This window comes from Canis lupus, chromosome 14 (genome assembly GCF_003254725.2).
Source record: "Canis lupus dingo isolate Sandy chromosome 14, ASM325472v2, whole genome shotgun sequence".
NCBI classification, from domain to species: Eukaryota; Metazoa; Chordata; class Mammalia; order Carnivora; family Canidae; genus Canis; species Canis lupus.
In genome coordinates, this window is record NC_064256.1 from 36,487,823 (window position 1) to 36,510,494 (window position 22,672).

Genomic DNA, 22,672 nt, shown 5'->3' on the forward strand with positions numbered 1-22,672 from the left:
AAATATTTTTTCAGTTTTTATTTTCAATAAAACAAAAGGCAACACTGCTGTATAAAGTATTGCATATGGACAACATTTACACAAATATACAAAACTTCAAAAAGCTAAACTCCAGTTTATTTCCATAGCCTTAAAAAGGTAGGGAGCACATAAAAATATGCAAAGTCATAGTTTATTCTTCAGGAATGTAAACTCTAGGAATACAATTAGAAACAAGTATATTTACTATGAAAAGATTAGTATCACTATATGATTAGAAGATAAGAGGTACACAAAAAACTCCACATTAGAGGAAGAAGCAAAGGTATGCAAAATAAGATCTTGAGTTTACTAATAGAAACTTCATATCAAGACACAAGTATTCTAGAACTCTACTATTAAAAAAACACACAAAAATATCTTCCAAAATGTTCACTGCTAGTCTCTTTAGATATGCACAAGTTACAAAGTACAGAAGACAACATATTTATGTTCTGATAAAGAATTTAACAAAATTAAACATAAATGTGAATAACTCAAAGCACTGAGTATAATTTTACTAAGCAACTAATCTAAAAGTATAAATTCATGCTAATTAAAGAAATAGTGAGTTTTTATTTTTCATCCAAAGGTTGGGTTGATACTATTTTACATTAATTTCTATCTACAATGCTTAATTTATATACCCATCAAATTATTATCCTTCTTTTAAATGGCTTTTTTAAAAACATTTTTTCAGTCACATTATTTACCATATAGATTCCTTGATGTGCTTCCCTTTAATAAAGTGTAAATTTATTGTGCCTATACTCAAATGTTAAACAGCCTTATTTTAAATATTTGTTTAAAATTATGTTTCAGAGTACATTTTTTCTCTTATAATTTAAATGTAAAAGTTTTAACATTTTAATTTTTTCTTCCAAAATAGGCATAATCCCTTAAAACTGAGATCGTTTTTATCTATTTTGGTTTAAAAAATATATTTCCCTTTAATTCAACTTGTTTTTATGTAAGTAAGTAATGTTTGCTAAGCAGTTGATTCATAATTGAAAATGGCCATGAAATATTGCTTTTTCAAAACAAATTGTCATCATTTAAGGACTGAGGATTTCTACCCCTCAAGTCTACAGAGCTGCCTTAAAAAGTTCCATGGTGGTGTACAAGGGATTCCAGGGTGCTCAACTGTCCTGGATCCTCTTGAAAATTCTACTTTCTCTCCCTACTTCATTCCAAAGGCAAATGCTGGGGCCCAGCTTCACTAGAATATCCCAGTAGTTGGGTATTTGAAGAGTAAGAGGTTGGGTAATTTCAAGAACCTCTAATGGCTTAAACTGTGGAATGGAACTACAATTTCGAAGTATGGGGTGTAAGGACCCATGCTGGGGCAGAATTCTTCTTGTGGTAAAGGGTATTATTCTGGATATGTAGGAGATCTGCGACCAAATGGCTACATCTAGGATTTTCATAAGAAAACAACCTACAAACATGACTTCAACTCAATATGGAAAGATGAATGGGAAGAGAGTAAAGGGATTAGCATTATCCAATATTAATAATTGCTATAAAAAATTTCAAATGTATAATCTTCACTTGAAACAGTATCAAAGGTACTATAAAATAATTTTACTGTTAACGTAGCATTGCATCCCAGAAAATCAACTGTTACAAATTATTTGAAGCAAAAATTCAGATCCACTCCACTAAGTAAGCCTTCAGAGTCTTTAAAAGAATATACACATGCAGATTTGTTCTGCATTGTATAAAAGGGTGGTACCCTTTGCATTAAAATTGTAGGCATCTGTAGCTGATTCCATTTATAGTTAACAAGAAAAATATAAAATGTTACATTTTATTGTAAAAATAAATGAAAGTCATTTAAAATTTAGAATTAAAGGATCTAATAAGTATCATGGACACTATTAAAAAATTCATTGGCTGTTAAAAACAATGAAGATTACGATATTTAGTACCTAACATACTTGATCTAGGATTGTGAGACACTGAGAATTCTAAATATTAGGTAATTTGTACTTTGATACTCTCTTCTCAAACTTTAACGTGCATAAAAATCACTTGATGATCTTGTTAAAAAGCAGACTATGATTCAATAGATCGAAAGAGGCTCTGAAATTCTACATTTTTAACAAGATGCCTAGTGATGCCAACTACATACTGGTCCTCAGATCATAGGAGCAGCAATGATCTAGAATAATACCAAAATGAAGATCATTACAGCAGTTGATCATTAAAATCTGATCTCTCATTTGTGCTAGCTGTTTCCTCAATCTTATTCTACAAGTTTCCTAAGCACTTTAACTTGCTTAAAATGTCAATCTTCTAAATTAGTTCTTAAGACTATCAATACTATTAGTAGCTACATGCTTAGGGGAAATTCTTTGTTAAAGGATTACAAAAAGACAATAGGAAATTCACAGTGACATTTTAAAATATTTTAAATTGTACACAGGATTCCTGTTAAATCAATACAGTATCAACTTTCACTGTCTAGTTGTCTTTTTTTTTTTTAAACTATTACAATATATACCAATAGATCTTATTCCATCTCTATTACTGGAACTAAAAACCTCAAATTCATTTATATTAAAAACCATATTCTATTCAGAATTAATGAATAAAAACTAGTTCATGCTTTTTTAAGAACTAGATTTAAAATGGTAGCCAAAGCAGTTACGGTCAAAATTACATTCATGGTGTATGATTTAGTACTCCTCAGGACATACAAATTTTTTACATTTGAGCTCTGCACAAGCAGGCACAAAATGAAAACTAGTATGTTCTGTGTGACCACAGCTAGGGACTGGGAATAAGGAAACTACTGTGTACTAACAGTGAAAACGACAAAGAGGGGACGTCCTAGGTCTTCCTTCCTAATCAACTTACTCTCATCCTCATTCTTGCTTTCTCTCTCTCTCCCTCTGACTTATTAGTTAAGTATACTTAATTTACAGAGAACCTCAACCATAGCCAAAATGACCACCACTAGCAAACACCAAACTTTTATGTCTATCTAGAGGTCACATGTTCTCCATAGTACATACTGGTTTGTTTAGCTTCTGCCATTTTGCCTTTTTAATTTTTATTTTTTGGTTGGGGGCAACTACATTGATTATTCTTTCTATCATAACAATATTTAAAATAGGCTTGTTCACAAACAAAACTTTTTTTTCACATTTTATAATTTTAATTTTAAGAACACAAATACAAATAACCTAAATTACTTAATATATAATTGTCCTTTGTCCATATTTCTCTATATTTTCTATTATGACATTTTATAAACAAAAAATTTACCTAATATCCTTCATTTTCCGACAAACAATTCAGTATTATATGGTTGACATTGGTATCTTGAGAGCTGTGTTGCACGATTTTCAATGATTTCCAGGAAGTTGTCAATGATGTGTGCTTTGAATTATAGGAAAACAACCTACCTAGGATTTCCAAAGTGAAGGAGCAGGGAAAGTCAGCTTTATAGCTTATTACATTTTAGAATTGAAGGGGATTTTCACCTGCTAAATCCAGATCAAATACTTCAAAACTACACATCTACTAGCAATCTGACTTTTAATATAAAAATGTTCCAAAGATAACAACAGAAATTCCTCTACCTAGCCCTTGGAATTATAAAATTAGTCTAAGTACTGAGTTAGTAGGCATTTTCCAGTGCTTCATATAAATAATTCCACTAATCTGAAGGATAATCTGATTATAAGCATTTTTATCAGGCACTTTTCATAAACATCATTTTTGTTTTTTTCATGTGCCTGTTTTTCAGACTGCTATGCTTCACATCAGCTGTTGATTTCTCAGAGCTGTACCTTTGCCTCCTTCTTTCAAAAACAGTTCCCATACATGGAGATTCCCTTTGACTCTAAAGGCCAAACACACAACTACCAAAGTAGGAGTTATTAAAAAATAAGAACTCACAACCTCTCATGAAATGTAACCAATCTGACCAGACAATTTGCCAAAATGTACTGTTACGCTGACAATCTTAGGGCAACAAAAACAAATAAGAAAGGAAAAAAAAAAAAATCAAATCAAGAGGGGAAAATATACCCAAGAAATAACAAAACCATATTTCAACTTACTGCAACCTACACATTATTCCCTTCATAATCAAGGTAGCCTTCAGAACTTAAGACATCAGGGCTCTTGTCTGGAATAAGGATGACAGACCCTAGGCTCTTTCAATAAAGAAGGAAAGTCGTATCTCTAGATCCACTGGTCAGGTGGGAAAACTATTACAAATTAATCTGTGGACAGAGTAATGCTAATACTAGGAGGTCTCTGCTGACCTGATTGATGCTTCATTGGAAGTTCAGTCCTTTCAGAAACGTAAATAAGCTTTTCTTCTTGGAGACTACAAGCAGAAAACCTATTGGCATCTGTCCCAGGCCCACAGCCAACCGCAGATGATGGATTATGTGGGACTGTGACACCACTGACTTGTTCAAAGGATTTACTAAACACAGTTGCAGCAGTCTTAGCCAAACCATGGCTACAAGGTTTAGGGAGAGATTGGCTGGTAGTTAATGTCAGTCTCTTCAAAGAGAGAAGCTCAAGATTCTCACTCTGGGCTCTTTGAGTTTGTTTTCGGGCAAAGTGATCTTTGCAAGACTCCCCTGTAGTTTCTTTTTCTTTTCCTCCAGTTTTGCTTCCTGCTGAGCGTCTCTGAGTCTTTCCTACACTTGTCTTGTTACTAGAATTGTTACTACTGTTTGATAAACCAGACTGGCTAGTACTAGATGCAGCCCTGGAATAAAATCCCTCGTCAACTTCAGATATCTCCATCAGTTCTTCTTGACCTGTTAATTCCGTATTTCCTAGACAAAGAAATAACAAAGATTAATTAATATCAAGTATTTTAAGTAATTCTTGTTTCATGATTAATACCAAATCAATTATAAACTTTAGCATAATTACATAAAGTAACAGATTATAGACCAAAATTAGATAAATCAAAACATTCTATAAAACATAAAAAACAGTTCATTGTAATTAAATAAGAGTAATTTAGGGTGTATTAAACAAAAAGCATGCCATAAACCACCCCCACCCCGACCCGTGTTTTTAGAAAGAGTTCTCTTACATGCAAAAGATCAGAAATAATTAGGAAAAATACCACACAGTTAAACTAGGGGTAAACTCTTCCCCGGTAGCAAAACAGTATAAAATCAAAGCTCTTACCAAGGAACTTTAAAAAACAAATGGTGTTAAAATATTTTAAAGATTTTTTTTTAAAGGTTGCATTCTACATTCTAGATTATTTTACTTAGATTTAAAAAAAAATAGACCATAACTATCATGAGCTCAATCTTGTTAAAATTCTATAAACATTATCCTTCAAATCAAAAATGGCAAAAATACAAAGATAAAAAATAATTTCAGATCTCAAAACATAAGCAGAAAATTATTTTGGAAGTAATTTTCTGCCTTAGTTTTCACAACAATTTACTCAGAGAAAATATAGGTACAACCATTCCAAGGAGCATTAGATCATTGAGAAATTGTGGTGCATAATTCATGCATTTTGATTATTAGATGACATGCATAATTTTGTGATTGTGCAACTGTTGCTTAAGACATGCAGCAGTGGTCCTTTGCCATGAGATACCTTGGAGGGCAGCTAGAAAGTGCTCTGCTAAAACTGCACTCTGCCAGGTGAGTTTATTCCATCCTCCATCATTTTTCTTACAGATTTTTGCCTCCTGATCTCTGGCAAGCCTTTGCTCTCAGTTCTAGGATCTGTGGCTGTTTCCTGCACACCCTGTATATGTTGAGCATCAATGTCTCCTAGTGTTCTGCCTTTTTCCCCATTCCCGGTTCTCTCTCCGGCCACATTTGTGACACTAATCTCAGGAATGACAAGGATGCCCAATTCAGTAGTATCATTACTGTTGTCAGGTTGCTCTAGAATTGAAGATGATAAGACAAAATGATGGCTGAAAACAAAACAAAATAAAAATGCAAAACAAGAAAAACAAAAGACCCAAAACAAAAACTGGATGACTGAATGTTATGGATTAAGTCAAATATCTGCACTGTAGAAATTTCTATAATTTACATTACTTTGACAGTATTGGAGACAAGTAGGGTCACATTCTATAATTTTAAATGATAGTGAAAAAACTCACAGAGCATCAATTCATGTTCTGCACTTTTTTCACACACATATTTGACACAGACCATGAAACAGAAATTTTTTAATAAATCAAAATAGAATTTCTATTGTTTTAAAGATAACATCGTGACCATTGAACTTAGGTCAAGCCTTGGGCAAATGTTCCAGGATGTACAGCCAAAACTCTAGCTCTTGTCAACATTAGGAACCAAAACACTTAGGAATTCCCCTCACATATTTAAAATTCTATTTTTTATTAGATTACACGGAGATTGACTTAATAAACTACAATATTGGGAAAATGATTATTCATTCATAATATCATGGTTAGCAATGCTGCAAGTACAGTTTTTGTCTAACACACCAATCATTGTGTGTATTGGCAAATATTAATGCAGCTGTGACACAATTAATTAGTCTACTCCTTCAGATTCATACTCATACCATAAATTTAGGCCAGCTTGTAATAGTTCATTACTAAACTGGAGAAAAATTAAAATGGACTTGGAAAAATAAAAAAGGACCAACTTCGCTGTTAGTCCTTTATTCTGAAAACAGCCATTGTAATCAAAACAAAAGAATGAAAGTCCTAAATAGTTATTACTTGTAGGTATTTTTTCTGTATCTTAAACCACAAAGCATGGTTTTATTTAAAGTTGTCAAAGAAATATCTGTAATAAATGGGAAAAAAAAAACATGAACATATCTACCTTGGGTCAGTAATGAAAATTAAAGTTCAAAACAACATAAGACTACGTAAAACAGTATATATCTTAAAAAATGTAGAACACAAATCTGCTTGAGAGACATTACCTACTACTTTCAAATGTTTCTCATGATAGGATTATCATCACTCACGGTGCTAAAGCATGTGTAACAGTAACAGGTTGTAAAAGAATGGAGGTCAGAGCCACACACTCCTAAGGATCTCAAGCTTTGCTACACATTAGTATCACCTGGTAATCTTTAAGAACTACTGATACCTGGCTCTCACCCTAGACATTCTGATTTAATTAGTATGAGGTATGACCCACACACTGGGATTTTTAAAAGTTCCCAGTGACTAATGTGCAGCAAATTTTGGGAACCACTGCTCTATTCAAATTCTTTCAAATTTTGAAAACTTAATGGAAAAGTTATTATGAATGCCCTGGATATTCTATACCCAGCAGCAATATGCACTTCAGGAGGCCCTCAAAGCTGCATGTTGCCCTGGACTGGTGGGCCAATGTGCTGGTATAATAATTTTCCATTTACTAGTGCTTCATAAACCTTTGACTGAAGGTTCTTGAAATGAAATGTTTACTTCCTAAACAGGCCAAAGCATGTTGGTGAGGTAGTATCACCTCTAATAAAGGTTAAATGAGATTAAAAAGTTCCAACAAGGCCTACTTCCCCTTGCTAATAGCTGTCTTCAAAGTGAGGGCAAGTAAATATCTAACTGAGATAAATGCCAGAGGCCACTGGAACTGAGAGTAAAATCACCATGGCATTGTTGGGTGACAAGCAAGACTTGTCCATTTACCTTACAGAAGCAAATTTCACAAAAGATCTACTAAAGGAACCATCTTGCTCCCCCAAAAAATAAGCTGAAGAAATTATCCAGACATAGCAAAGCCAATGAACATAAAAAATAAGCATAGGTGGCCTAATAGAAAACAACACTACTTACACTGAATGGTACTAAACAGTTTTTTTGAAAGCATTCATATATATTCTTCAATTATATTCTCTGAATTAGGCAATGACTCCCATTTACAGACAAGGAAACCGAAGTTTAGAAAGAGCTAATAACTATTCAGTGGGTAGGCTAAACAGTAAAATCTCTTGACTTCAAATGTCCATTCTAACATATTACAAAATCTAACTCTTCAATTCATTAAAGTCCATTTGAGTTAAATATACTCTGACATCCCTCAATTAGGTTTAACTTATTTGCTTAGATTCCTGGTCTTCTCATAGAGAGCAAATAATTTATTTTGGCTGAATAGAGAGCAAGAGCAGATAGAAGTGGGCAAGAAAACCTAAACAGGTCAATAACTCTCAAGGTTAGTTTTTCATTTTTTTAAATTTGGCTTATTTCTAAAAAGACATCAGTGAAAATCATCAATTTAAAATGGTGCTGCAATGATGAAAATTTTGTGAGAAAAACTAGAAAATGACAAGAGGAATAATATATAAAGCAGTACTAGGCAATGGGTTTGCCAGCCACATGTCTGGGATACTGGTCAAGATCTGTAGCTCCAAAAACGATATTAAAATTTTTTAAACTATTAAAATAAATGGCAAGTAGAAAATGAGATTATGTTTTTCCACAAGTACAAATTTTTGATTAATTTATGTAATGTTATCACTCAAAACGGTAAAAGTGGCAAATTTTAATCTGCTTATTAAGGTAATTTTGTCAAAAGAAAAGCATGTAATTCTGTATAGAGCTAGAAAGAACAAATATAATTCTCAGGAAAATTATGAAATAAAGATAACTATATGACTCAAACATTTGTTACATGATATTGTTCTCTATTATTTTTCCAACTTCTTCCCCTGTATGTGACCCAATCTCCCTGCACACATCTTCTTACTGGTCTTGCTATTCCAACTAGGCCTGGGATGTTCTTCCCTACATAGCTACCTACATGGCTCACCTCCTTTCAGATTTTTCTCAGAAATTTCCTTCTCAGTGAAACCTTACCTGATCATCCTATCGAGTTTCAATATCCTCCATATTTCATATACTCTATTCCTTACCTTGTTTCTTCTAAGCGCTTAATTATTCTCTAAACTACAATTATTTCTCTATCTTGTCCGCTAGACATAAGTTCCACAAGGGCAGGGATTTTCTGGTCACTCTTGCATACCTAATACCTGAAAAAAGTAGCTTGTATATAGTAGGTGCCCAATAAATATTTGTCTGATAAATTAAATGAATCTCCTGTTACATGGTGAAATTATTAAAATAAATGAAGGTGAGGAGACATGAGAAAGGTAATCTAGGGGGAAGCCCTGGTGGCTCAGTGGTTTAGCACCGCCTTCAGCCCGGGGTGTGGTCCTGGAGACCTGGGATCCAGTCCCACATCAGGCTCCCTGCATGGAGCCCGCTTCTCCCTCTGTCTGTGTCTCTGCCTCTCTCTCCTTCTGTGTCTCTCATGAATAAATAAATAAATAATCTTTAAAAAAAAAAAAAAAAAGAAAGGTAATCTAGGAATGTGCTACTTGACTAGGTAAAAAGGGAAATATACTATACAGCTTATACTAATAACAAGTTTTAGATGGCAGAGAAAGTAAAGTCTCTTTGTTTTGGAAAAGTAAAGTAGCCACCTCCAAATTCAGGTTTAGTAAAATGCTTAATAATGCTATATATATTTAAATCTACAGTTATTTTATTATGCTATCCTCTGGATAACATAGCTAAGGAGAAGAAGTGAATCTTTGTTTAAAAAAATTACAAGAGATGTTGTAAGGGAACATAAATGTATAAGAAAATAGAATCTGTTCAAAAGCCTCAAACTTAAATCTATGCAAAAGGTGTCATAGTTGTTTTATACCTATAAAAAACAATACTTACATTTGACTTCAAATAATTCGAAAAGTTCAAAAAAGATCCAAAGAGAAACGTCTCAGAGAATATTTTATTTGTATGACCTTTATAAACAGGTAAACTTCTCTCCACACAGAGAAATTAGGAGAGTTAAAGAATACTTTTAATAGACTTTTCCAAATTGGTTCTCAAAGGCACTCAAATCATTTCTCCCTATAAAACTTCTTCTGGCTTTGAGAAAAAAAAAAAAGGTAAAACAAATTGCAAATATCATTAAAACTGATCATGAAAAGTTGTGATTTCCTTCATATGTAATTTTATAATCCCAAATATCTATTCCATCACTCATGAAACTCCTTATTTTAGCTATTCTTGCTTTTTTTTTTCTTTTTATGGCTACCTTATTTGCTAAAAGTGACAACTTAGTAAAGGAATAATTTATTTATTCATAGAATTTACACAGCTCTGTATTCAGACTACTCTGTAAATCTAAAGGAATCTGGTTTATGACCCAAGGCACTTACTTACAAATTCCCTTGTGAAATTAATAAAATAAGTGAAAGCTTTAAAAAAATTAATCTAATCCTTAAATGTCTGCATCATACAATACTGACATTATGAAAAGTATTTTAGAGTAACTCTAAAAGAAAGTGATACACATTCTTTTACAATTTATAAGATATAAATATTTTAAATGTCATAATATACCTGAACAACTCCATACTTTTAATCCAATCAGTTTATGTTTATAATTTATCCTATTCAGTGGAAGAAAAATCCTATCTATATTCATTAAGCTATTCATTGCAGTGTTATCTATAATAGCAAAAAGTTAGAAACAAATTATTTGGCATAATAAGGAAATGATTAAGTAAACGATGGAATATCAACTCAATGTGGTACTATGTAGCCTTTAAAACAATTGGACTTATTAGGAGAATTTAGGAAAATGTTTGACAATGTTAACTGAACAAAAATAGAACATCAGAACGTTTTAAATAGAACACAACTATGAAAAAGACATATACATATGGGAAAAACCTTTAAAATGATAATTATTTAACTACTGGGATTATAAGTGAGTACCCCTCTACCCAGTTTACTACCATGTTACACCGTTTTTCAAAAAAAGAAGGAATGAATTGCTCAATCTCTATTATAAATTTATCATTCATTCACTCATTCAGGCATTCAGCTCCTATTTATTGTGCACCTATTATATGCCAGACATTGTTTTAGGCACTGGGGATACAATGGCCAACTAGACAAAGACCCTGCCCTCACAGAGCTTACACTGCAGTATGGGAATTAAGGAAACAACAGAATTTTAGATAGTGGAAAATGAGATAAAGGAATAAGTATATTGGGAAAGAGTAGGAAGCGTGGTAAGAAGGAAAGTCTACTTTAGATTGGTGGTCTGGGGACACCTTCTTGAGGAATGGACATTTGAGCTGCGATTTGAATGATGATAAATCACTGGCTATTCAAGGATGTGGAAGAAGACAGTTCAAGCTGCCACCTACTCATCATTTAAATTTTAGCTCAGTTACTCAAACTGGGAGGACAAAGCCCCTAAAACAGAAATTCCTCAGTGTGTTGAAGAGTTAGAAAGGTGAGAGAGGTCTTCCAGTGGGGTCAAAGTAATAGGCAAGATATCATATGACTAGGGCCACCTATGCCAAAGCACGGATCTTGGATTTCATTCTGATTGCAATGGGCAGCCATTGACAGGAACATAGATAGACTGTGTGTATTTTATTAGCATTTATCAACAGAAAACATATTTGTGTAAGATAATATTGAGCATGAAGTGTGTCCTGGGTTAGAAAAAACAACAACATTATAACAATCTACAACCTGGGCCAGGAATTTGTAAAGCAGCTTAGAGGCAATCAAAGCTGCCACAGAAACACAAAGTAAGGACCCTGAAGTTAAAGGGCTGTACTCTGAGCAAGGATGTTAACAAACACTAAGACTTAGATATACAGGTCCTGAAGCCAGAAGTAGACTTTCCAGGCAAGAAAAGAGCAGCCTGGGGCACAAAGAAAAACACAATAAAACATACTGGGTTAGGAGCTATTCCCAATTTTCTTAAGTAAAGATCAGTCAAGTCTTTAGCTTTTGTTGTGTATATAACAAATGATACAGTTCTTATTGAGGTGGGTGTAGTCACTTTCAATAACTTCTTTTGTCATCTTTATTTTTATTTTTTTTTAATTTTGTCATCTTTATTAAGTCTCAGGTTAAAAAAAAATCCCTTTGAGATCTGCAACATATGGATGCTGTTGGACCAGGTGAATCCTTCCTGATGATTAAAGATCCTCATGGCCAGATAGACCAAAAGCAGGTAAGCAAGATCTCTTACAAAAATACCTACAAAAGCTTATTTCTTCCTCTGTGTGCAATGTCTAACAAATGCTCCTAAAAAGGTAGTGCTCAAGGTAGGTGCTCAATGACAAGGTACATTAAATAATAAATTCCTTAACTATAGCAAAAACTCCTCTCCTCCTCATGAAGCCTCCTTAATAAAAAATGTAGAACACAATAATTTACAAATAAGTGTTTTTGCCTCATAAGACCAATAATTCTGAAATATTTTGCTTCTCTGTGTAGAAAAGTATTTTATTTAATCTAGAAATAAACTAAGATTTTTTGTTGTTTTCTTCTAAAGTTGGCTAACCCAGGATTCTGAGACTTTCCTCTTTAATGTTTATATGTGTTAATTGGACAACGTGATATTTTAGCTCTGGTTAACAGGTCCTTTTTCTTTGACTCATCTAATATTTCCTAATATTTTATTTTGTCCTACATGAGTATCAAGTTCCATATCAAGACTGCCAGTTTAAAAAAAAAAAAAGACTGCCAGTTAAAATTCATGTGATGCTAACTTTGGTCAAAAGGAAACGCTTATTTTTGGTTCAAATGTTTTATCATCTATATTGGGAAAGGAAAATTTGTTCCTCAAATAGCATTTTAGAATCTGAAAATAATGAAGCTTCTCAAAATGATACTAAAAACATTTAAACCCTTTTATAAAACTGCCAGATAACTTTTTCTAAATCTTCTTAACAAGTAAGACAACTTTTTTTTTTTGAGTAAGACAACTTTTAAAATAAAAACATTAGCATTATACATTTCTATTTGTAGGTGTGAAATTCCAATAGCCAATCCTTAAAAGTTTGCCACATTTGAGTTTAAAATTATTTCTGTGTTTTTTCTTTAAAAAAAAAAGATTTTTATTTATTTATTCATGAGAGACACAGAAAGAAAGGCAGAGACACAGGCAGAGGAAAGAGAAGTAGGATCCATGCAAGAAGCCTGATGTAGGGACTCGATCCTGGGAATCTGGGATCACACCCTGAGCCAAAAGCAGATACTCAACCGCTGAGCCACCAGGCATCCCGATTTCTGTGTTTTTTCAAAATGCTTTAGTAACTATTAGCAATTTTGTTTCTCAAATAAATGCTTTTCTTATAAAGTCATAAAATCAGATTCACAAAATAAATGTTTCATTTCAAGATTTATGACATTCATCTGTGGAATCTAGGAAAAGACTACCTCAAGGGTTTTGAAATATTTACATATAATTATTTTTAAAAATATTTAACTGAAATATACCTCTTATAATTATTCATATTTATTCAACAGTTGGAAAGTTAATGTTCTGTTTCATCAATATGTTATTATGCAATAAACGTATTAACATTTTCTAAATCAATAATCAATAATTTCTAAATCAATATTTTCCAACATGAACTGCATCTTTTTCTCCTGTTCTTTTTCTTTTCTCATCTAATAAGTTAGTACTAAACTATTCAGCAAATTAATCACATTTTTCATTATTTTTAAAAAACATAATCACAGGTCTCATTGAACTCTGTTATAATCATTTAAATTTATTTAAATATCTTGGCATCCATTCAATAGAAACTTAATATTAAAAATGCAATAAAACTGCTATAATAACATGAAACTTCCCTTTCTTTAATCTATGTAAATTGTATTTTGATTTTTCACTGAAACATTTCATATAATTAATTAAATACTCTAAAATTCCCAGGGTACTTATTTTGTATTATTATGCTGAAGATGTAAAAAATATACATAGTTCTCATTTTTATTTCTTTTTCACTACTTAACACTTTGTACTCTTGGATCTCCTAAGTCAAAATAATGAAATATAATGTTATAAAAATAAACCATTTAACATATGCCAGGACCGGACCAAAAGTAGGGCAAAATTCAAAGGATCTAGTTTATAAATATTGTTCTTATTATTGATGCTTACCTGCTGCAAACAGGTAAATATGAGAAATCCAATCTATTGGATTCAATCTATTCTATTTTCACATTAATTTGGGATTAAGTGAGATAACAGGTATTAAAACAACCTTCCAAAAAGTCCTGATTATAATGGTAATATAAATGTTAGATTAGGGTACTATATTTCAGGTCTACAAAATTACAAAAAAAATTATTAAATTGAATGTTACTGTTATATAACACATGTATACTTCTGTGTCTGATACTAACTCAGACTAAATGTTCATCTCAAACTGAGAAAATCCAAACTATAAATTTCAAAAACATCATTTTATGAGAAAGATCAATCGCAGGATCATTCACTCGCTAATAAAAACTTATCAAGAATACAGTTATGGTATAGCTCATAAAACAAAGTAAATAGTTCTTAATGAGTTAACAATCAGACTTTATGTAATGCTTTCAAGCATACCAAATGCTTTTCACTTACTTGCCTCATTATCTCACAAATAAATGCACAGGTAGAAAGAATGGTGGGCAGTAATAAAGAATTGAGATTTCATTAGATAAGCCTTTTTATTAGATAACCAGTTGGCAAAAATTACAAGCACTCATTATTTGCAACCATAATTTAATTAGGGGGCTTTTACAGAACAAAGGGGTGGCATTTCAACAAGTATTTTAAAAGAAAGGAGAAAAGTTGATTACCTTGTTCCAAATATAGGTAATTCTTTATAAAGTGGAAGAAGAAGAATGAGTCATAATAGTGGCAGTAGTAGGGAGACAGACCAAAAAAAAAAAAGCAATTAAATTTGCTCTGGAAGAGGAGAGGGAATGGAAAAACTACAAAGAAATAAACAAGTATAGATTGTATAGTAGAATCTTGAAGTAGTAAAGAATCATTCAGGGATTTAAGAAAAAGTGCTATAGCTGAAATGGTAAATGATGAAGATCGCTTTTAGAAGTAACATTTAAGAATGACTATAGAACTGAAGCATAATTGTAGAGAAATATTTTCTGTTTTCCTTTTAGCTAGTTCTATTTATTTTTTAAAGGAAATAAATATTTAATACAATTGCCTTTTGGTTATTTTAAAAATTAATAAATTATCTAATTATTTTATCTTCTTTTTCTTATCGGAATTTTCACTTTGATTCTTGCTATGGTCATAATCTATTCATTCCTCCCTTACCTTAATGCTTTTCAAATGTTTATTCTATTATTAACCTTTCCTAGGTGCATCTTACCTTCAAATTATACCTTCTAAATAGCCCTCAATCTCTAGATGGTCTGAAAATCTAGGTTTAAAATATAGACACAAATGTGGGACGCCTGGGTGGCTTAGTGGCTGGGTGTCTGCCTTTAGCTCAGGGCATGATCCTGAGTCCTGAGATCGAGTCCTACGTCAGGTTCCCTGGGGAAGCCTGTTTCTCCTTTCTGCCTATGTCTCTGCCTCTGTGTGTCTCTCATAAATAAATAAATAAAATCTTTAAATAAAAAAATTAAAAATATACACTAAATGAAACAGTGTGCTTAAAATAATTAACAATATGTAGATAAAACTACTAATTCTGAAATTATGATCCTTAGAAATTAAAAGCAGCAGTTCTACATTGTAATTTCACTTTCCGAACATAATACATATTGGCATGGAATTATAAAGTCATTAAACTTTTCTCAGAAATTTATATACAAAGTTTAAAAAGTTTGAAAACACAAGCCATGTCAGTACAATATTAAGATAATCAAGTAAGAAGGAAAATTAGGCAAACATACTAATTGTCAAATAGTCTTTAAATTAATATCTCAATAGAAACCAACCTTTCTTTAAAAGCTACCCTTTTTTAGTTGATATGAGGATACACTTTCTAGTCAAAATTAAAATTACAGGACCTTACAAATATAACTTTCTGGTGCAGGGTGTTGATATTGGAGGAGGACATATGTGTGTATGGGAGGGGTATGGTCTGAGGGTCCATTCAATTTTGCTGTGAACCTAAATCTGCTCTAAAAAATAAAGCCTACTCTTACTATCAAATAATAAATACAGGCCCAAGCAAATAAAACTGGTCAAAATACAATTCTAGAAATCTGGGTTGTTATTCAATAGTAACAAGACCATGACAAGGATTAAATGTTCTGAAATGTGTGGAAGTGTTAAAGCTATTAATTTTTTACCTTCTAAAAGAATGCTTTCTGTTAAAATATAAGCTTTGGATAATTCTTAAAGAATGGTGGATCTGCAATAAATTCTAGAAGAGCTCAGAAAAAAACTTTTTTAAATATTTTATTATTTATTTATTCATGAGAGAGAGAGAGAGAAAGGCAGAGATACAGGCAGAGGGAGAAGCAGGCTCCATGCAGGGAGCCCGACGTGGGACTCGATCCAGGGTCTCCAGGAAGACGGCCTGGTCCAAAGATAGCGCTAAACCGCTGAGCCACCCAGGCTGCCCAGAAAAAGAATTTTAATGTAAGAAATTAAAACTGTTCCAAATTAATTTTAAAATCACTAAAATATCGATTGGCTATTACTGTAAGGAAAATTAGTTTTTCTGTTGCAAATAAGACAAAAGAATATATGTGATTAATTGTTCCAATTTAACATGTTTGTTAGCATGTATAATTTTGGGTGACTCAAATATGCAAACATACTAATATGTTCATATGGCTTAATTATTTATATTCTTTACTAATAAAAAGAAATGGAGGGACGCCTGGGTCGCTCAGTGGTTGAGCGTCGGCCTTTGGCTCAGGGCGTGATCCCGGAATTCCAGGATCGAGGCCCATGTTGTGCTTCCTGAATGGAGCTGGCTTCTCCCTCTGCCTGTGTCTCTGCCTCTCTCTCTCTGTGTCTCTCATGAATAAATAAATAAAATCTTAAAAAAAAGAAATGGAAAGAAAGTAAACAAAAAAAGAAAGTTCTGCTCTGCTGCTTCCACAGGAGAACCTCATTTAGTCCTCTCCCTCATTTCCCCAGACAGGGTGGAAGAAGGAAAAAAAAAGAGACAGGCTATAAATAAAGACATGAATGTGGTAGCAACCTAAAAGTCCATCAATGGATGGATGAAGAAAATGTGCCATATATATATATAATGAAATATTATTCTGCCATAAAAGAGAAGAAAATCCTGTCATTTACAATAATATAGATGGACCTTGAGTGCATTATGCTAAGGGAAATGAATCCGATTAAGACAAATACCACATGATCTCACTTACATGTAGAACACAAACAAACAAACCATGCTCACAGATACAGGCAACACATTCACATTGATGGTTGTTAGAGGCAGGTGAGAGGCAGGCAGAGTGTGGTGAGCAAAATGGGTACAGATAGTCAGCAGGAATAAACCTCCAGTTATAAAATAAGTAAGTCCTGGGGATGTTAGGATATAAGGTGACTATAGTTAATACTATATTGTATATTTGAAAGTTGCTAAGAGAGTAGATCTTAAAAGTTCTCATCACACACACAAAAATATGTATAACTACGTGTAGCAATGGATATTAATTAGACCTGGTAGGCTCCAGAGTAGTAATCTTTTTTGCAATATATACATATGTTAAATCATTATGTTGTACACCAAAAACTAATATATGTCAATTATATCTCAATTTTTTAAAAAGACATAAATACAAGAAAAAAGAAAAAGGAAAGAGACCCAAGGAAAGAAAAAAGGACCAACTGCTTTCTTCTTTCCTGGTACTGGTGATAACAAAGAGAAAGGGGGGGGAAAGGGGAATATTCCTTAAAGTTCATGTTTCTTGTCCCTTCTCCTTCCTCAGTTCTCATCATCACTGTCTTAAAGTTGCATATTCCATGTTTCTATTGTATGATATAGTTCTGGGTCTGAGAAGAAATCCTTCTGGGAGGGTTGAGGTAGTAAGGGAGTGGTAGCAATACAGGTGGAATGGCAAACAATGCAGAGGTTTATCAAATAAAGAAACTCTAAATGTGTTTTCACACAGTTCTAAATTAAACTTACATCCTATGATTCAGAAACATTATGGGATTAAAGGCTTTTGTAGGTCACCCCGAAATCTACAAACCCCTTAACATTGTTTCTACAAAAAATAATGTATAAATTAAATTGTTAAAATTTATATAATTAACATATAAATGGAATAAATATAATTTATATATAAACAAACTTAAAAATCCATTTATAGCTTGAGAATTCTCTATATATTTAACAGCTATCATAAAGTTACCTATCTTCCCCACAAGAAGCCAGTGTCAATTAGAGAGCTCAGAATAATAAGGTTCTCAAAGTAGGAATCAGGATCACAAAAGTGGAAAACAGTAGTTTTTAATTCAACAGGACAGGATAACAATGAAAAATACTACTCTGGCAAGGAAAACCAAGACTACTGTCAAAAGGGAGAATGCAACCTATCTGTAGAGATAAATAAGTGTCTTAGAGTAGGCATATTTTGGTCATTGGATAAAGGGAATTCACACTATACAAGAGTGGTAAACAAGATAAGCCATATTCTACATCTGCTCCATGAACCTGACTTGCTTTTTTTTATAGTTCATTCGCTTCTAAATTCTCATCTGTGACTTTTTTGTCACCATAAATAGAGTTGCCTAAGTGTGAGAGTTTTGAAGGTTGGACTGAATGTAGGGGGCAGTTGATAAGGAAGATTACTTTAATGAGGCCATAGCCTTAAGACACAGGACCAATCCCTCAAATTGTAGCCAAAATGGACCCTGGAAGATATGTAAGACTCTAATAGATACAACATATTCAAGTAGTTTTTTTCTCTTTATTTTGGCAATTTATTCCTATAAAATATTTCTAGAAAATTGCTTCTTTTTACTACAGGGTAAAGATCTTACTCTGTTAAATGTATGCATGGACACATACACACACCTCTGTAACATACACATGCACAAATACAATCAAACTTCAATATTTCATATTATTAACTGCAGAACCTATATATTTTTTTCTCATTTCCCATACATTCACTACGGAGCAAGAAGGGAATGCGGAAAAGGAATTAAAATTCATTCTCGCATCTTCTGTAGTAGTTTAGGAACAATTATAGCTACAGTGGCCCATATGATCTGGTTCATTGTCTTTGTGCCATTTTCACCTCTTTCGGACAAAACATAAAATTGATCTCTAAGATGCCACCATACTAAGTAAATGACTTTCTACCTGTAATCTAGTCCCGTTCAGTAGTGTAAATTTCACTGAAGAAACTGAAGTATGTTTAGCCTCTATATGTTTTATATCATAGCATCATTTGCCTTGCTAATAATGGCAAATATTACCACCTCTTTCATGTCATCTTAAAGAAATTTCAACAATTGGCACACTCCTTTAAAAAATAAAAAAGACTGAAAATGATTTATTGGTTAAGCTGGAATTTTCCATCGTCACTCCCTGTGACATACTGTCTCCCAGATTTCCTAAGTAGGAACAATATTATCATCAACTTTCTTTTTCACCATGAATAATATTCGTCTCACTTTTGCATTTTCTCTGCAGAGAACCACAGAGACAACTGAAATAAAACATACCAAAAGGAGCTACATTTTCACCACAGTTTAAGTAAGAAGAAAAAAGAGTAATATATATGTTTGCTTGGGGCAAAGAAGTGGCTTTTTGCTTCTTGTCCTATGATTACCTTCTGAGGGAGGTAATAGTAATCTTCTTACACTGATTCTTGCCATTACAATAACTTGTAGGTAGGAGGGGAGTCAATAGAAAGAATAAGAAATTAAATTAAAAATAATAAGTTATAAGAAAAGATAGAGAAGTGGGAAAGCATTGAGAAGGCCATGATAAATAAAATTAATTCCCATAGAATTTTTAAGTAATAAAATGAAGCAGTCAAGGAGGAATATTAAAACAAACAGTCCTGGAAGAAAATTAACATCCAAGAAATAATAAGGCTTAGCTAGAGTTGTACCAATTTGATGGCATTGACTTGACCAGGAAGTACAAAAGAAAATGTCAAAGTCCCTATTAGTTGTTTGACTTCAATATGCAAGTTTACTTGTGAAAAAGTTCTTGAGAAATAAGAAACACTAAACAATATTTGCAAATGCTTTTGAATAGAAATCCATGTGTGAATAATTTTAACATGCATTTTCCTACTTTCCTATTCTATTGAAATAAGATTTAAAAACCAATACAATGTTTAAATAAATTTTCATTCGTATATGTAACATAAGGGACTGTATTTGTCTTACTGTTTATCACTTGTGGATAATAATTTAGGAATTAAAGGTGATCCAACAGCTCTTTCTTCCGTGCCACTACAATATTATTTACTAAAGTTAGAAGTTATAGCATTGCAAGTAAAGACAAAAATGTGACAGAATCAACAATCCTCTAATTTGAAGACTTTTTTACTTCTTACCATGTCTTTTCCACCTATGACCTCTTATTGACATGCTGGTTACTGCATTTCTTGATATTCGAGAGGAAGTTGGTGTGATTTCAACTTGAATACACCTTGTACCCTCCTTACTAGATTTCATGGCACCATGAGGCAGTGAAGCCTTTATGGCATTAGCAACCTAAGGAAAAAAAAATATGGTTTAAGATTGGCATTAACAGATATGTTACAGCCTTACAGAACACAAAGTGCCAAATTTTAACAAGTTTTTAAGAAGAATTCTTTCTCCAAGGTATTTCCTAAGATGATATATAAATCTTCTAGAATAAAGAGTAAGAGCTCAGAAACTAGAGTTAAAAATAATACGTAAATGGGGTGCGTGGGTGGCTCAGTCAGTTAAGCTCTGCCTTAGGCTCAGGACATGATCTCAGGATCCTGGGATCAAGCCCCATATTGGGCTCCCTGCTCAGTGGGAAGCCTGCTTCTCCCTCTCCTCCCCATTTGTGCTCTCTCTCACTGTCTCTGTCTGTTAAATAAATAAATAAAATATTTTAAAAATAATAATATGTAAATGATGAAATTTAAAATTCCAAAACATCGAAATTATATTTCCACATGCCTAATGCTAATTAATAAATGCAGCTCTAGTATGTTAAGGAGAACATTCTTTTAAGTTTAAAAGACTATTACTGGTATCTAAGCAGTTAGCTTAATGAAATTCTCAAATTATATATACCTTTTCAAGCATAAAATTTTCCTAATATAACAGAAGCATGAATCACTGAGTTTAATGACATTAATGCATTATGAATGGCTATTTCTCAATTTATAGTTCTAAATTGAGAAATTTTAAATTATCAAATTTACATAAACAAATGAGGCACCTACCAGCAATGGCTCTGGATATAATTCTAGCTGAGCTCTGTATATAATATCATCCAATGCTTTTTGAGCTAGATCCCATTCTCCATTATAACTGTAAAATTAAATAAAGTATAATTATTTTTAATTAATTCTATAAATTTGAACAAAATATGAGAACTGTTTACTGAATAAACTTAGCATTCTACCCTCCTTAAAACATATGATTAGCACACTGCTTAGCATTCTACCCTCCTAAGAAACATATTTTTATGTCTTTGAATTTCTTTCAATTGTATCTGAAAGCCTATTAATAGCAAAGAAAATTTTATAGATATATATTTCTTCTCTAATGAACATGTCTATTTATAGACCAGGTATCAAAAGTGAGGCAATCTCAAAGCATTTTACACTTTCAAAGCAAGTTAGAGCATAATAAGTTATATACCTTAGAATAATGTTCAGAACACTTTATGGTCAAATTATTCTGTAACTCCTACAGTTTTTAATGAGAATCTACAACTACTGTGGCTTAGAGTATCTTAAGTAGCTACTTCTTTGCATTCTGATGGTCATTTAGAAGTGTACATGATGTATCTTGCAAATGTCAGAGAGATATTGGGGGATAAAGTGTGTATGTATATTAATTTTCAAAGATATGGCCAAACTCTAAAATGAATTATATCGAGAGTGCAAGTGAGGACTAGAAAATGGAAAGAGCATTGCTCCCACCCTGAAAATAAAATAAAGTCAGATAATCTATAAAATCATAGCTTTCCATGAATTCAGCAAGGAGGTAAAAATCAGGGCATCCAAGTAGCCTGAAACCTAAGGACAGAGAGATGCCTCTAAGAAGAGACAGACCACAATGCACGAATAAGACTTCAGCTAAATTTTTAAACAAACTGCTAAAAGCCCAGTATGGGCCAGCACGAGTGTATAGAATCTCTAGAAATAGATACAAGAGGAGTTCACGCCCACTTATAAGTTCTTTTTCACAAACCACCTCTAGGCCCTCATAAGAAAAACTGGGGGCAAGGCAAGGGACCAGAAAAAGCTGCTCTTGGTAGTGTGGCCCTGAAGGAGAGAGTAAGCCACCTGAGCAAGAAAAGCCTGAAGACCCAGCCAGACCTTTTTCTCACGTGAAACAAAAGTTTTAAAGCCTTTGGGGAAAGAGCAACCAACAAACCCTTTCACCCCAAGGGAAGGGGTGAAGACTGACTATGGCTGTGAAAGAAAGAAAAAAAAAAAAAAAAACTCTATCTGTGGGAAAGGATCAGGAAACTGTCCTCAGTTGAGACCACTAGAGATCTCTTACCGCTGGAGGAGGGAAGGACCACTGAAGAGCTACCCCCTCCCGCCAACCACAGGTGCAGGGACTTAGGTCCTGCTTACGACTGAGACTGGACCAGGACAACAGAGAACGCGTCTCCCTCCAAATGTCCACCCAGGCCAGGACACATTCAGAAACAAGCAACTGCACTCTGTTGCTGAAGGAGGGACAAGAACATGGAGAAAGACTGTTTCTT

General features: G+C 33.0%; 1 protein-coding gene across 10 annotated transcripts in view; it reads right to left on the reverse strand.

Annotated features, from left to right (window-relative positions):
• The window catches only part of HYCC1 (hyccin PI4KA lipid kinase complex subunit 1), a 124,763-nt gene that overhangs the window by 25,735 nt on the left and 76,356 nt on the right, over positions 1-22,672 (reverse strand). For 5 of the 10 annotated variants that reach the window (XR_003143030.3, XM_049093703.1, XM_049093705.1 and 2 more), the window contains exons 9-12: positions 21,171-21,258; positions 20,304-20,463; positions 4,299-4,826; positions 3,292-3,431 (exon numbers count right to left, since the gene is read on the reverse strand). Coding sequence is in view for 7 of the 10 variants with exons in the window: in XM_049093703.1 (XP_048949660.1) it covers positions 3,292-3,431; positions 4,299-4,826; positions 20,304-20,463; positions 21,171-21,258 (916 nt within the window). In the remaining 3 variants the exon portion in view is untranslated. Of the gene's footprint in view, positions 1-3; positions 4,827-5,618; positions 5,914-20,303; positions 20,464-21,170; positions 21,259-22,672 lie in introns of those variants that run through there. The other 5 variants (XR_003143031.3, XR_007402047.1, XM_025464346.3 and 2 more) reach the window with 4 other exon arrangements.